At 35.4% G+C, this 17,023-nt stretch overlaps 1 protein-coding gene across 6 annotated transcripts in view; it reads right to left on the minus strand.

The window, feature by feature from the left end:
- Positions 1-17,023, minus strand: part of KLHL5 (kelch like family member 5) — a 62,318-nt gene that overhangs the window by 20,516 nt on the left and 24,779 nt on the right. For 3 of the 6 annotated variants that reach the window (XM_040587360.1, XM_040587380.1, XM_040587338.1), the window contains 3 exons: positions 10,744-10,926; positions 4,304-4,440; positions 3,665-3,861 (listed from right to left, as the gene is read on the minus strand). In XM_040587360.1, the coding sequence (XP_040443294.1) occupies positions 3,665-3,861; positions 4,304-4,440; positions 10,744-10,886 (477 nt within the window). In that variant the 5' untranslated portion in view covers positions 10,887-10,926. Of the gene's footprint in view, positions 1-3,664; positions 3,862-4,303; positions 4,441-10,743; positions 10,930-17,023 lie in introns of all 6 variants that reach the window. The other 3 variants (XM_040587372.1, XM_040587349.1, XM_040587327.1) reach the window with 1 other exon arrangement.

Raw genomic sequence — 17,023 nt, forward strand, 5'->3', positions numbered from 1 at the left:
CTATCCTAGCTGTTGCAAGAAAAATGACAAGTTATACCACTTTGATTCCTCCTCCCAAATCATAACCTCCATACTGCAATGAGTTTTTGTTACCCAGCTTCTGCCTTACAGAAGAAAGCAAGCCTAAGTGTCTCACATACATTCTTCCGCAACTCCTAGCTTGGCCTGAATCTGTTACTCCATCCTCTCTAAAATTTTCTTCTTATAAACAGCCACTGGCCATGCTCAGAAATCATGCAAACTCCAAAATTATCTGAATCATGTAATCACTACTCACATACTTCTGAAGACTTCTGATTAAAATCAGAATGGCTTTTCACTCTGTTCTAAGCATGGAAGGCTGAGCAACAAAGATCATAAAGCTTTCTACGTGGGGACTGACTGAGGCATTATCACATGTAATGTTTAGAATGTCTGCTTTCCTTTTTTTGCTTGTAATGAACGAAGTTAAAACCTGGCTACTGCAGAAGCTACTAACACTTACCTAAGAATGCCTCACTACTCACCACAGGTATTTCATGTTCTAGAAATAACAGAAGCTAGCTTTTCCTCATCTGAAAGTATTAGCCTCCCTCTGGTTTACTTTTTTTGTGGAAAAGGAGCTATTGGTTTTCATTCAAGGTACACTACCAATTGTTTCAAACAATGAAGATGGCAAAAGGGGTGTTTCTTTTGACTTTCTGAAGACAGCAAGAAAAATGCCCAGAAGGCATTTTGTGCAAAAAGGCTTTAAAAATTAAAGTGAACAGATACACTACCGGCCCATCTAATATAACTCCTACATTTATAGTTGTATGATCCCGATGCTATATATGAAGTACAGCAAAACAGGATAACCTTTGTACAAAAGATATCTTTACCCAGATACATCCCATGATTCTGTCAACTATATTTTAAAACCCCGATGCATAAAAATCAGAGTTGCTTTCTATACAGCACTAAATCTGCTAGCAATCACTTCAGTTTATTTCATGTTTCACTTAATGCATCCTGAGGATTTTTCAAGCTTTAATTTGCAATGTCAAAAATTGATCTGTTTTGATGACAATGTTAAAAATTACTCTTCTCAAAAAGCAACTTATCAAGTGTCAACACTAAGCAATAAAGTAATGCAACACAAGTCCTTTTAGCATAACATGCATCTACATATTTAAGTATGTAATTGAAGTGCAGCATTCAAATCCTTCTTATTTACTTTTTTAATCACACTGTATTATGTGACTAAAATAACGCCATAAAATCATGCTAGTGCTTTCCAGTGACACTAATGAACACTATTCAGACAGAGCAGGTCTATTAACAGAGGCAGCCCTACTGGGGTAACTCACTCATTGGTTCTTCAGTTTAACCAAATGCTCATTTCAGCTGAATTTCTAGTCTTCGTGTAAATACTATTTTAATGAAGCAGGTAAGATGCTTATCAAATCATAGCATATATCATAAAAACGTTTAAAACTGAGAAGTTAATTGCTGAGTAACAGTTATATGGCAATCTGGGTTTTTCTGTCAAAGAAAAACTCACAGAAAATAACATATAAATTAACACTTAAGTATTTTTTATTATTCATTACCTTCTACTTCAAGTGCTTTAAAAGAACCAAAATTACATGGAAAAGGCAGAAGTATATACTATACTCAGTAAAACCCCCCATTGTTCTATGCTGCCCATTGCATTGTTTTTGAGAAACAGAATTTCCAGGTACTACAGGTGCGCTTAACCCTTATGCTCTAACACTTCTTAATGGAAAGAGCATCAAGTGGCTAGTAGTTACTACTGTTGAACATTTTCTTTTTTTGAACAGCTTTTAAACAAATTAAATTACTTGGGGATTTATTTTAATTGAAGATTCAATTGAACTATACATTTCTATGCAGTTTCCATAGCAACATTAATTTCAAACTAAAGAAGCTGCTCCTCTATTACTCATTATTACTAAAATTCAATTTCATGTCTCTGTTGGAGCTGAGCAACATAAAAAGAGGCCCTGGGAAGAATCCATCTAGCACAACCAATTAGTTTTGAAAATGGCTTTTTAAAATCCACCTAATTTAAATTTCATCCAAATTAAAGCCTTAAAAGCAACAATTTTGCCACTGAAGTAAACAATGGCCAAAAGGCATATAACTATTTTCCAGAGGTCTGAACAAAAGAAAGATAAGTGCTGTATGTATGGCTTTTAGAAAGTTCATAGCCCCTTTCTGCCACAAGTCATGAAATGCCAGTCAAAACAGTAAAACTATAATCCCTAACATTCATCTTTAAAGATGCATTAATCTAACATTTATTACCATTCTGAACTTGGCAGTCCACTTAGAAGGGGCATGACAACAGCACAGACCAAAACATATTCTTATTCTGAAAAAGAACAGGTAGGTCAGAGAAGGGAGGGTCTCTTTTTGAACACTTTTTGTATCACTGTCTCACTCTTCAAAGGCATCAGCCACATTCATCTTTACTGTTTCATATGACTGTCTACCTAATTGTTGTCTCCTTGCTTTTGTTTAAGCAATAAGGAAGATCAAGAAAAGAAATGTAAATTACAGTCTGCACACTATTTATTGGCCTGTTTTGGTGTGTTCGTGATTTTAAATACATCAGAGATCCACTCATCGAGGAAGAACATTGTATCATATATATAAAAAAAAGGGCTATTTTAAATACACATTAAACTAAGTTACTTTAAGCCAAGAAGAAATAATAATAATAAAAGACACTTTTAAACCAGCAAAAACTAAGGCACCTAGAGGAAAAGCCCTGGATTTCTAATACTAATTAGAAGACGGAAGTTACACCTCTTGGATCTAAACCAATAGCTTAACGGCCATGCCGCACAAACAAATTAAGTACTATCTTCATTCTCACATCTATTACACAATATCTACATGCCCTCATTCAGGTCCCAAGAGCTTACATAGGTGAAATTTTATCAAGAAGAAAGAAAAATGCCTCACAAAACTGCAGCGAACAGATGAACTGACTTGTCTCAGAGATAATTCTCCTTCTTCTGCTGATAACATTACTAAAATATACTTGTGAGAAGGAGAAGAACATTTTACATTAAAGGATTACTATTATGAAGATGAAGTTTAATTAAGCTGGCAGGTCAGTCTTTCCATAAAATAACTCTGTAAGTATCACTGGCAAATTTTTATTTTGCCACACATTGCCTACTCTAAGATTAAATTGTTTGATGCCATCCTGGCATTCCATTACTAAGAAATTAAGGATAATGCAGAATCTATGCTGATGAATGCCCACATTCATACCCCAACTTAGAACTTCATTACTCTAGCTCATTACAAAACAAATTAATTCTGTAGTTTCATTTAGTAATGTGGCATTTTACACAAGATGCACATCTTGCCCACTGTTAAGTTGTAGTTTTTTGACTGAAAGAAGAACAAGCTTTTCTATTTTATTAAATGTGTACAACACAATCCCATTATTGTTACAGGGAACCACTAATGCTTGCCTATTTCCTTCCAACTCTAAACCAGCAACTTCATAGTTATTTTGTCATTTCTCATCATGGGACCGTATGTGCATTCTTGCTTGGAAAATTATCAAAGCTTTCTGGGGGAAAACCACTACTATTTTATTCAGGACAACATTCTGTATTTTCCTTACTAAATAAAGCTGATGATACTTAAAGTAACAACATACCATCGTGTAATTGTGAGCCACCTTGTGCAAGTCAGTGCAACCCTGCGCATCAGCAAAAGATCGGATTCCAAGGCAATTGGACGGGTGAAGCTGCTTCATTAGGAATTTACAGCATGCTTCCACAACCTGAGAGAGCTGAAGAAGGCAAGCTGTAGACAACAGGCACTCAATGTTATCTTCTTTTAATTCAAGGCGACCTAGTAACATTAAAAAGATCAATTAGTTTGCTCTAATAATTTGTAATTCCCTAAAACTCAGAGGCAACAGGATTATTTACAGATTATAAGACTTTGCAAACATCACCCTCAGCAACAGATAACCAGCTTTTCAAAATTAGTACCTATAATGATGTAAGGAACGGGAATCCTAGTAAGTCCTCTTTTTTTTTTTTTTGTCAGTCACGATACATTTAAAATATTCACATATTTTGTTATCTAACTGAATACAGTATTATCAGAGAAACTTATATCCTACCAGCTTTCCTCAGGTAAATAAAATGAAATCATCATTGCCATTATTTATAAGGAAATAAACAATGTGAATAATAATTTGTAAGGAGCATCTGGAATCTAGTAATGGAATATAATGCTCACAGGAGGACGATTCATTAGATGACATTCCCATTTTCATTCTAATTACCTGTATATGCATATTGAACCAGAGCCCACAATGCATTTGGCTCCACGCCTTCCATCTTGATTTCTTCCTGTCTTGCTTCCCTCACATCATTAGTGAACATTGCTGCAAAGTAGTCCGAAACAGAGGAGAGAACCAATCTAAGCACATTGTGCAGGCGAAAATGAGAGACACAAAGAGGAAAAAAAAAAAAACCAACAAAAAAAAACTTAGTCAACCTGATGTTTGTTAATTTATGATTCATTATTTTGTTCTTTGAAGAAACACTGCATTGAGAAAAACATTTTAAAATTGACATACCGCTCCATGGTCTAGTTCCCCTTTATGAATAATGAAGTACTGTTACTAAATCTACATTTGCTGCTGAAGCAAACTAATTACCCTTTCAAAGCTCAATGACTTTTAACAGCCAACACAGAAACAACCCACAAAACCCACATAAATTGGAAATGAAAAACAAATATACTTTATGAAGATTTAAAAACCCTGAATTTACTTCCATTTATATTATGTCAATTGCTTTTTTAAACGTGAAAGAATGACTTACTAGTCCTTTTCAAAGTGCTTTAAAATGTTTTTACCCTTGGTGCACAAATGCATTCGTTTACTAATACTGATAGAACTAGGCACAGTAAACATGGAGATGGTACAGAGTAATCTTTTGTGGATATCTATTTAGCCTTTTGTTAACAATTCTGAGTATTTTAAGATACTGAGTAAACATGTTAGTGCACAACAGAAATTTCTTTGGATTACTACAACACTGACTAAATAGAACAATGCCACTCCACAAGATGTGCAAGAATTTTGATGTCTCCATATGTTCACAGGACTAGGGTGAAAAAGGAAATCATGTGGAGCAGAGAGCAGGAATATTCAACCTTTAATTCTGTTGTATGAAACCTACCATAACTATTCAATGAGGTCTGCTAGTTTCTTCCCTAAAAGACCTCTAGGAACAGCCTTGTGGTTTGGATCAATTTTTGTGCTGCAGTAGTTCACTGTTGCCTTGCTCAAAGGGAATTCAAATATAAATACATTTGCATATGTACTGAGCTATACAAACAGCAAGCCCAAGAATCAAGCCTAATCCAAATACACTACACACTCCATCTGCATACATTCAGTGAATGTAACACTTCACAAAATCACTCAGCACAGACCAAACAGACATTATATTGGCTTCTCATGATGACAGAGGTCAGGTATCACAAAACAGAGTAAAATGAATTGATTTTTTCGTCCTACAATTTTCCCACTAGTCAATAAAAAACAGTTACTACTATACTTGTGCCATTTGACACCCACTTTTCATTGATCTTTTAATCTAATAGCTAGTAACTGATTTTTCTTTCAACCTTTCTTTTTGGATTGTCCAGAACTAAACTGCATTCCCACGTACAGATTATACCATGTGAAGCAGCTAATACCTTTATATAACTGAAGAATCCACAGAAGATTTTCCCCATCCATATTTAACCATTTTGCTAAAAAAGCTCTAAAAGAGCTAAATACGATTTTTCAAAAGAATAATCTATGCAACAACTATAAAAACTACACTTATATCCACAATCTCCCAGTTAACAGAGCCATGTCATGGCTCTGCTAGTATTTAACACAAAATATAATCTCTTTGTGTTATTTATTAATTATTAAAATTAACATATTCATCCATATCAAGAGGTCACTGGGAGCTACTGATGCTGCAAAATACTGCCTTTACTCAGTTTAGAAACTGAAGAAAGCTATGGGGTTTGTATTCTGAGTTTGTATTTCTTTCACAATTGGCCCAACTAAAATGCCTATGAAATTAGTATATATTGACATTAGAGAGGCCTCCTAGCAGCAACAAACAACAACAACAAAATAATCAAGAAAAAGTTGTAATATAATTGACACTGTATTGTTTAACTGGGGATGTTGAACATGTTTACCTTTATCTCCTTACCTAATTCCCAACTACTGCCAAATATTCAATCCCGTACAGGGAAGTTTACAAAAATTTGGCTACAGAATTATATACATGCAGTAGATTGGCTGCTCTTTTTCAGTGTACAGAAAAAATGTAGAATAAAGGAACACATGAATACCAGAATTTTTCCTCTTGGAGATCATAAGATACCTGAACAATTAATCTCTGGAAAAACCACTCAACAGCTATGGGCCAAATACTAACGAAGTCTGGGTGTTTCAGCATCTCTTCCTGCTCTTACCGGAGGTTCCAATGCTTCTGAGATCTTTAACTTCTGTGGTTTGTACTGATCCAACAACAGAAAGACCCACCATGATGGTTTACACTTATTTTGAAGTTTTCTAAGAGCCAGTAAAATATGTGTAACCTGGATGGCATACCTGAATTAAATTGTACTACTTGCTGGAATTGCCACAAGCTGCATCATCTAGACAGTTTTCTACATCTACAAAGCAATTATTACCTAAAACAATGATAGATGTCAAACCTGGCCATTTACAGATTTAGTATCTCCCAACCTGATTCACCTGACAGAATGAAGCTTCTTCACATCTTGAAGATAAAAGGGACACTTCCTAGGCAACTCCTTGTTTGCAGCTGTGTAACAGCTCAAAATAGTCCTACAGAACTCACTAATAGCATTCACTGAATTTGCAAGGTGATATACTGAATAGTTCATGAGATGTAGCTTCGAAGCACTAAACACACTGGTGGCTTCTGCTAGTTTCTATTCTTGATAACAAAGCATGTCAATAATAAAAAGAATATATGAAAGTCGTACTATCCCGCACTACTAATACATCTATATTTAAATTAAATTTGTTTACAAGCAAGCAATAACAAAAAATACATGCAATATGTTCCTGTTATAATTATTTCTACTTATAGCTCTCTTCCAGAGAAATCAAACCTTTCAAAATTCATTGCTGCTTCTGACAGTGAAATGATTGTAGTAAACCCTTCACCACCACACTCTTAGTAGCAATAGTACCTTTTTAACATAAAGCTATTGCAAAAGTTCTTTTTTATATACTTCTGACTTTTTAGAAAGACACTTTGTGTTAAACTTCTACGAACGTAGCTAAACCAAAGAAAAAAAGGCTGCAGTGAATGATTTACAAACTAAGGCAATACAGATGTGAAAGAAAGGAAGTATTACTAAGCCATATAGAAAAGTAGTACAAAAATAAACAAACCTCAAAATAAAAACATCTGCAAATTGCGCTCTTCTAGACAAGCTTCCTAACCCCTAGCATACATAAGCTTCCATTTGCCTTCTTTCCTTCAGTTCCGTGGCTTTTCTATTTCCATCTTTCAGTGTCAACAGGAAGAAAGAAAATGGCTCCGTACAGATTTTCAGATTCCTGGTTAAAGAATAGAGCAGGCTCTAAACACCCTCTGGGCCAGGAATTTACACCGATCTCCCTTCTCTTATGTGAATGTTCTAATCAGCAGGTGATTACAATAAAAACCATACTCTTATTATGGATATAGTAGTTAGCTGAATGTAGTAAATAGGAACATAATAAATTCCTCAGACATCTGAAATTGCAGTGGACACAGAAAAAGCACCTGATACAAAAAAAATTAAATTTAATTAAAAGTCTGGCAATATTTCTTTATGGAACTGCAGGTTAAGGAGTGGGAATATAATGCATTTTTTCCTTGTGGAAAACTGTCCCCTCTCCTACTTGCTTCTTGATCTCCTAAATAAGTTCTTAGCTATAATTTAAACAGTCTTAGAATAATAGAGAATGCCATAATCAGAAAAATCATGTCTACATATGATACTCTTATTTGTAGACTCATAGCCTGATTTCTTTGAATAGATACAAACCAAAACCCTTCAGAATTTTACAGTAAAGTATTATCTGTGCTTATTACTATTGCAGACACCAAACTCATTGGTTTTTTTCTCTAAAAATATACAACATACTTGAATGTCCTGAGGTGTATCACCAAAATTAGAAACTGAGTATTAAGAAAAAAATAACACAGGAGCTATTAAAAATATCTGGTTCAAAATACAGAAATTCTGAAAACTCTGTATGTGTGTTTAACAAGTGAGATAAAGAACATTTTTCATTATTATCGTTATTACTTACCAATTCTGTGTGACCATATATTAAGTAAACCCTTTTTATCTTTAAGAAAAAAAAAGAACAAAAGAACTATCCAGTGTAAGTGAACTTTCTATTTTCTTACACATCTCAGAATGCCAAGACATTAAGCTAATATCTATTTAATACATCTTCTGTTGCTTATTAAATCTTAAGTTAAAATAATCACTACTTTTCTGACATACACTGACTGTTCCAGCCTGCAGTAAATACTGAAGCAGGCAGAACTGGGATGCAGGCAGTAAAAAAATCCTTCAGAAATTTTTTTCTTATAACACAGGTTACTGCAAGTACATAAAGCCAGTCTTCTTACTGAATTTCTATAAATTCTCAACCAATTTAATATTTCCATCTTTATCTTTCCTACTATGGAAACATTCAATTTTCAGTGAGGTACTCTGGACGTACTGAGACGAAGACACTAGTTATTGCTGTGTTCCTCTGTGAAAACAAAACAGTAAGAGGTAGAACTTACTGTGGAAAAGGCAAAGTTGCTTTCTAAGTTGCTCCAACATTATAAAGTGAACTAAGGACAATCATCATCCTCCCACCTCCTGCTACAAGCATAAGGTGTGCTGCTTTGGCCTTAACTTTCATGCTTATTTAAAACACAATATACTAACTTCAGCAAGATGTTTCTCCTCCCAAAAGAAGACCAGAGCAAATAACAGGTGCTAACGTAGGCCTAACTGCACTACAGAAACAAATACTGTAGCAGAAACTGGAGGAGCAAAGTCAGTTCTTGAGAAACAGGTAGGAACCACATTAAAGAACATTTTAGCATGCTGACTTTCTGTTTATCTTGTTACAAAAAAAAAAAAAAAAGCATCTCCAGTCCTTGCAAGATACTCACAGCTGTCCTCTGCACCTTTTCTACACTTTTTAACTATTACATAAGCCATACTCCAGAAGTGTATACTGCAAACGCGCTACCTGGGCCACACAAGAAAGTAAAATTATTTCCTTTTTATAATCCCTCTTTTTCCTGCTTACAGCATTCCTGAGCTCTCTTGACTTCTAAATTACTTCAGCAGGTGCAAATCCACTAAGGGTGTGTATGTTCTGTTTTCATACAATTCACTCTTTCCACAAGGACAATGCAGTTTTGCAACAAATTTGAACAAACTAAACAGTAATCTTAAGCAACTCTGCAGCCACAGGGAAAGCCAAATCACCTTGATCACCCTATTGTCTCTCCAAAGAGGATTCATCATCATCCACAGCTATGTGGCTGTAAATATTTACAAAGGAACTCAGGTTGGGTTGGGTGGAGAGCAGGACCACCCATTGTAGCAGTAATTGCAAAAAGATTTGCTTAAATCATCTTGGAAATATCAGTGACAGTCTTGACTGTTTAAAAATGAAGTTTCATAAAATGAAGTCTTTGAGAGCAGTAGCAAGTTAAGGTATAACTGCCTCCCTGCTCCTCAAGTCTGTTCCCACACTCATGCGGTCATTCCCTCAGCTGTGTCAGCACAACAGTGTGGATGATAGCTGAATAAAAGCAGACATCTGTCTTTTTTAAGGAAAATACCAAACCAAGCAACCTCTTCCCATCTTTTTATTACTATTACAGTAGTAAGCTGTAGTTTCACTTTGGGGGTAGGAATGAGCACTGGAAACTAGGAATGTTTTAGGTTGCTATTGTAGAAATGATCTTATGAAACCACAGCTTAATTATACCTAGGTTCCTATTTGAACTATTAATACTGTGCATTAAACACTGTAACATGCTTCAGTTATTCATACTTTTGTTTCACAGTCTTTGGTATTTTCCTAGCTGTTAAAGTGGCATGCCATATGACCTATTAAATACACAGATGACAGATAGGGTAATGTTTGATTTAATAATTTAGCCCTCTCGCACTTACTGTCAATGTTCCATAGCCTGCCATCAAAGGACTCTTCTTACTATGGGAGCAAAAAACCTTTATGCAGACAGAAGACTGTCCTTCTTGCTAATTATGACTTCAGCAACTTAATTGTTAGTACAAAGGAAAAATTAAATCTAAGAAAACTTTTTTGTGTCATTCCATGATACAGAAACCACTACTACTTCTAATACTCTGAGGATACTTTTGGGAGTTTTATTTTGTTTTTCAAATATCTTACTATATGATTGAGGACAAAAAGTAGAACATGAAAACTTCACAATTATTTTTGATGCTGTATCACATACAACAGAGAGAAATTAGCTTTCAGTTTCCAAACAGATGTTAAAAAACATGGCATGTTTGAAGTATTCTAAATTATTTAGGATGCTCTGACCTTCTTTAAAGAAAACACAGGACACATTTTGAAGGTGCATTTGTAAAGAAATATGAAGTTACTTCAAATTATAATAAACTTACCTGTGAGCTGGAATTCTACGATCACCAGCAACTAACACCACATCACATAGCTGTTTGTGTCTAAGATAATTCTCCATCTTTTTAAAAGTTTGTTCAGCGTGGTTGAGGGCCTGAAAAAATTCATCTGAGGTACAGGGCTCCATAGTTTGACAAGATGATAAGGTATGACTGCTGTTGGAGGTTCTGCTGAAGACAATAACAGAAATTGTAGTTCCCACAATACTAAGGTGCAGCAATTTATCTACAGATAATAAATGTGAATTTAAAATTGACATACATTATTTGTTTTAATATATATTTCCTTGATATTTCTCTTCATATTCATACTTTCTCTCTTCCTCCAAACTTAATCTAAACCCTTGTGAAAAAGGTACAATCATTTAATGTTGTACTCTTCAACTAACAGACACATGAAGATCAGTCCAGTACTCACATCTATAGCATTGTCAGATGGTTAAGGAAGAGCAGACATCTACCAAGACCACGCAAACTGAAAAAGCAATGGAAGGATGCAATAAAGAATCAAACCCTTTCCTCCCACTTATGTTAAAGCCTTGCTTCACGCTTAGCCTAAGGTGACTAGAACAAAACTCAGCGTATATGGAACTAGTAAAAAGAGTGTGGGCATGCGGGGGAGGTGGGGGTGGGTGGGAATCAAAAAACACATTGATATACCACCACTTCCATTGCACAAAGCCTTTTGTGTCTGAAATGAGATCTAGCACAGTAGATGCCAATACAGGGGAGAAGCAAGGGTGGATGGGGAAAAAAAAATTACTCCTGTCCACACACACAGCAGCTTGGGAGAAAAAAAGAGGAACAGAGAAAATAAATGGAACGCATGGGCCTAAGACAGATATAGAGGAGATGAATCCTAATTATGTATATGGAGGGAAGCACCTTTTCTTGCTCGTAATTTTTTAACTGCTAATTAATCTTCCACAATACAGGCGATTTATAAAATAGTCTGCACCTGCCATAGTATTTGGAAGGACATGAATTCACAAGATCTGCATTGAGACCTCTGTTTTCACACAGATATCATGATCTCAGGCAGCATGCTTAGAGCTAAATCCATGAAGAGACTTGGCTCAGTCCTTAGCCTAGAACTTTCAAGACAGAGCTCCTCAAAACTGAAGTCTAAATTTTCAGCAGAAAATACTCTGGGTTTTTTGGTTTGGTTTTTGGGTGGTGTTTTGGTTTGTTTGCAGGTTTTTTGTTTTGCTTATTTTTTATTTATTTATTTTATTAGGGGGGTGGGGTGCAGTTTTGTTTTGTGCATGTATGCAAACAGCTAAAAAGCCCAAGCAATTTGGCACTTAATTCACAACTAAATCTAGTAACAGATCAGAAATGAGATACCTGCCTCCCTCCCTCCGAGGACTTTATCTTATGTGCTCTCTGAAATTGTGGTTAGCCGTTTATTTCAGCTGTATCAACTTCTTTCCACCCCCTGTAAGTCACTTGTTCTGCTCCACTACTGGCCCTCTGACAAGCTGAAACAAGTAATCTTAGGGGTCATTTTGGAAACTGAATCAAGGAACTCATATGTTACATTGACAAAACTGGTTGGCATTCTCCCAGTGAAAGCAAAAGAAAGCAAAAGAAAGCAAAAGAAAGCAAAAGAAAGCAAAAGAAAGCAAAAGAAAGCAAAAGAAAGCAAAAGAAAGCAAAAGAAAGCAAAAGAAAGCAAAAGAAAGCAAAAGAAAGCAAAAGAAAGCAAAAGAAAGCAAAAGAAAGCAAAAGAAAGCAAAAGAAAGCAAAAGAAAGCAAAAGAAAGCAAAAGAAAGCAAAAGAAAGCAAAAGAAAGCAAAAGAAAGCAAAAGAAAGCAAAAGAAAGCAAAAGAAAGCAAAAGAAAGCAAAAGAAAGCAAAAGAAAGCAAAAGAAAGCAAAAGAAAGCAAAAGAAAGCAAAAGAAAGCAAAAGAAAGCAAAAGAAAGCAAAAGAAAGCAAAAGAAAGCAAAAGAAAGCAAAAGAAAGCAAAAGAAAGCAAAAGAAAGCAAAAGAAAGCAAAAGAAAGCAAAAGAAAGCAAAAGAAAGCAAAAGAAAGCAAAAGAAAGCAAAAGAAAGCAAAAGAAAGCAAAAGAAAGCAAAAGAAAGCAAAAGAAAGCAAAAGAAAGCAAAAGAAAGCAAAAGAAAGCAAAAGAAAGCAAAAGAAAGCAAAAGAAAGCAAAAGAAAGCAAAAGAAAGCAAAAGAAAAGAAAGCGAAGTGGAAAGAACAGAGTGCTGGCCAACAGGAAAATGCTTAAGAAATTCTTACTCTATCACAATTTACCACATCTTCAACTGTCTTGATACAGTTTGAAGGGTTTTTTTGGCTGAACCATATTTTAATTCAGATTCTTCAAATTAACCCCATTAATAATGATTAAAAATTGCATGATATCAAAGATTTGATGTACATTAACACCTCACAGAGTTGCACAGATAAAACTGAAGCAGCAACAAACTGGCACGGAATAGCAAAAAACCTTCCAATCCAGCACTTTGCTGGACCACACCCTCACGGGAGTTATTGCCAGCCCCAAGACTGCACACGTGCATTCTGCAGAGAACTCAGTGGCTGTCACCACTCTCATTCAATAAGGAGTAATAATTGCAGCGGCATCTGTTTTCCACTACCCATGATAAAGCATTTACTCAGACCACAATAGAGCCAAGCTTAGTTCTTCCCCTCACCTGAAGTTCAACCCTATACCTGTCCTCTAGCCAATAACTTACAAACCATTTTCCATAAGGAAGGAAAAGGAGAAAGACAGACTTCAGTGGTCTATAAAGAGAACATGAAAGAGACAGCCTAATAGTTGATACATGTAAAAAGGAAGAAATAACTTCAAGGGCTATTTATGCCTATGACTCAATGGTTATACAAAATTCACATATCCCTCCCTCCCCAAAGTGTTTTACATATCTGTTTCCCAGTTCAGTCTGCCACAGCCATGACAGCTTGGGAGAATACACAAGCATGGGAAGAACAGAGGACACGGAGGACCTGCTTTTCCCTCTCCCAGCAGTAGTACTGAAATGCCTTCCAAAATTCTTGGCGCACATTCCTTCCACCTAGAGAGGGGAAACCTGGGTATCTTAACACTGACCTGTGAATCCCGTGCTTAGAGCAGACACCCAGCCACGATAGTCCTGCAGCTCTGAGTATCAAGGCAGCTCTGCTCCTTTTGCATTTAGCTCTCAAATTTGTCTTTTAGTATGAATTTCCCCTCCCACAGGCTAGAAAGATATTGCTACTTCTGCACACCTCACGCATACTACTCAGAAAATTAAAGACTGAGGCTGTCAGCACACAAAATAAGTGTATCAAAGAGCCCTTTTTGCATATTCCTTTAAGATTAAGACTTAAGATAGCATTTTTATCACACGAAATGAAAATATTACAAGTAGCTTAGAATGTTAGTCAGTAGGGTTTCCTTTTTCTATTCTTTAACTTCACTCACATTTTTCTTGGTCTTTCTTTTCTTTCTCTATTTATGTCAAAAACATGCTATCAAGCACTGACCAAATTTTATTAAGTATGGTACAATTTTAGGATGATTGTAAAAATGTAAATAACTAAGAACAAGGTCTTTCCCACACTAGCTACACATTTTACTACCCTGCTGACAAACATCCATATACTAAAGATGCTAGCTTTCTTCAGCTTCTCTGTCTAATAAATAATTTATATAACAGTATGCCTTTTGAAATCAAAATTATGCATAAGCCATATATATAGCTATAAAACCATTCATTTTTAAAATATTTTCTTTCTTGAAGTAGGATGTTTGGAATAAGGAGCTCTACCCAATAAAATAGTTCATTGCAAAGCAATGAAGCAATTTATTGGGCTAGTGAAGTGGTGGTAAATGAGTTTCAAAAATAAAAGCATATATAATGATGACGACTGGAGAGCTGAATTCACACCTCTCCTTCTGGTTTCCTTTCTAGTTGTTTCAGGCTTCCTTGTTGTGGCTTAAATAAAGCTACAGCACAGGCTTTAATATAAAACCAAACCATAACATACACAAGCCTTCTTTCCTCCCACTTCTACTAAACTCTCTCCCCCAAAAGAGAGGCATCAGTGGTTTTCAAATTTTACATGGGAGAAGCACAATCTGTTCCTATTAACAGGATTCGTTATTTTAATAATTTTAAATCACTGCAATTAATTTTATATTTAAAGGAGGGGTTACTGTTATTTTATAGCAATCACACATAGTAGTTAACAGCCTATGAATTCTAGTAAGTATTAACCTTTACTATAACAACAGTTACAAAATTTTTTCAAGCATTTTATTTTATGCATTTAAAATTATTTTCAGGAAGGTATCTTTTAGCTTAAATGTCTCCATGTTTGTCTTAGAAATAAAAATAAAGCAATAAAGGCTTCATTATAACTAAGAAAAAAATCAAATACAGTTTTCAAACTATTCACTTTGGAACAGAGATAGAAGAACAGAATCCAAAATCTGAAATTTGTTTAAAAATATTTTTTCTGAAAAATTGTGTGAAATTGTCTGAAAAAATTATCAGAAAATTATGTATAAATTCACTTGTATTTAAAACTGTTCTATTGTCATAACTAGTTCACATAATCTAGCTGCAACCTCACCTGTACTTCTAAAAAAGGTCAACTTCTCCACAAGATAGTATTAAATCCTATAAATCTGCAAAAATGTATTTTAACTGCAAGGTAAGAGTGACCTGGCTAGATCAGAGACATGTAGTACAGATGCTGATCATCTTGTCTCTTCTAACCTTTTGGAGCAAGTAAAGATTATTTACTCGCATTAAGAAGTCACGCTCCTTTTGACAGAAGCAGCATGCTGAAGTGCAGCTTGTTACTAAAGCCTTGACTAGACAAAGGAGTCAGGCAGCAGTACAATGGGATTTCTATCCATAAAATCTTGATGGAGAAACTACCTCCAACATATTGCTACTATGCCTACTCAACTGGATGGTTCACAGATTCTACAAATGAAGTCTATGCTCTATCTCCTTTCCTTATTCCACCTACCACCACAACTCCAGCTCTTTTCCTTTCCCCTCAGTTCCTTAAGACATTTCCTCACTAGGCAAGAGACAGCAAATAACGTGACTAACAGTAAGAGGTGTCACACAGCCAGCTTTGCATCAGATGAATTCTGCCCTTTTCCAGTGAAGGCAGTAAGCTGGGTTTCTCTCCATTAACTAACTGCAAGGAGTGACTTTATCTTTGAGACTTCTGCCTACCCTCACGTTACGATGAAAACGGCCCATAGGTTTCAAAGCTACACACGAAATGGCAAGGGTGATGCAAAACACAACCGGAAAAACTTGGTCCCTTTAGGAAATCAAGCTAAAAGCAAATGCTCTATCTATGCTACTGAAATCTGCAGGCAGCACTGTACACCAACCCAAATGGTTTTCATAGACAGACTTACAAAGTGCAAAATGGGAACTGGGGCCAGAATAACCAGTGCACAGAACTGGCTTAAATATTGTTTTACGTGTTGCTCTAACACAGACTGGGTGTAGATGAAAGCATTAGAAGTAATAAACACCGGCAAAACTGGACAGATGGGAAAAAATACACATTTTTCTCCTCACTAATATGTTTCCAGTGAACACCATTTTGTTTCTCAGAAAATAAAGTAACTGACATTAACATTGTAAATCCGAATTCATGCATAAAGAATACTATCTTTATAAATATGACATGTAAATAAACAGAAAGTCAACAAACCAATACAGACATCTCAATGTATACAGGTATAAAAAAAATAAGTATCATGACATTTCAAAGAAGAAATAGTAAAAATATTAGGTTTGGTCACACCTCAAAAAAGTTCAAAATAATAAGAGGTTTATATAAGTGATGGAAATTATGTGCAGAAAAATAGGTGCAACTGCCTTGTGTTTAGAGAAGATAATAAAAGAAAAACAATGCATAGTACCTCTGACTATAAATTACATGCTGCTGTTTACATTCTTGTAATGCAAACCCAAGAATGATGTCAATGAAATCAAAAGCCAATGTTTGACTGACCAAAGCAGAACTCTGCAATCGTAAATAAAGCATATGGAATTTACTCTAGCAAATCACCAATAAGCTATAAATTTCACTACTGTTCAAAACCAGTGAAGGCATTTATTTTCTTACTAGAACTGATAAATCTCCAGTAGTTGAACTTCCTAATAAAAAATAATTAAAAAAAAAAAAAAGTCCCGTGCAGCCAAAAGGTAAGCTGATTGTCTACTTTGACACAGGGCACTACATCTGCTATACCGCATAACAAATCCTTGATCT

The sequence above is a fragment of the Falco naumanni genome, chromosome 1, assembly GCF_017639655.2.
Source record: "Falco naumanni isolate bFalNau1 chromosome 1, bFalNau1.pat, whole genome shotgun sequence".
Classification (NCBI taxonomy): domain Eukaryota; kingdom Metazoa; phylum Chordata; class Aves; order Falconiformes; family Falconidae; genus Falco; species Falco naumanni.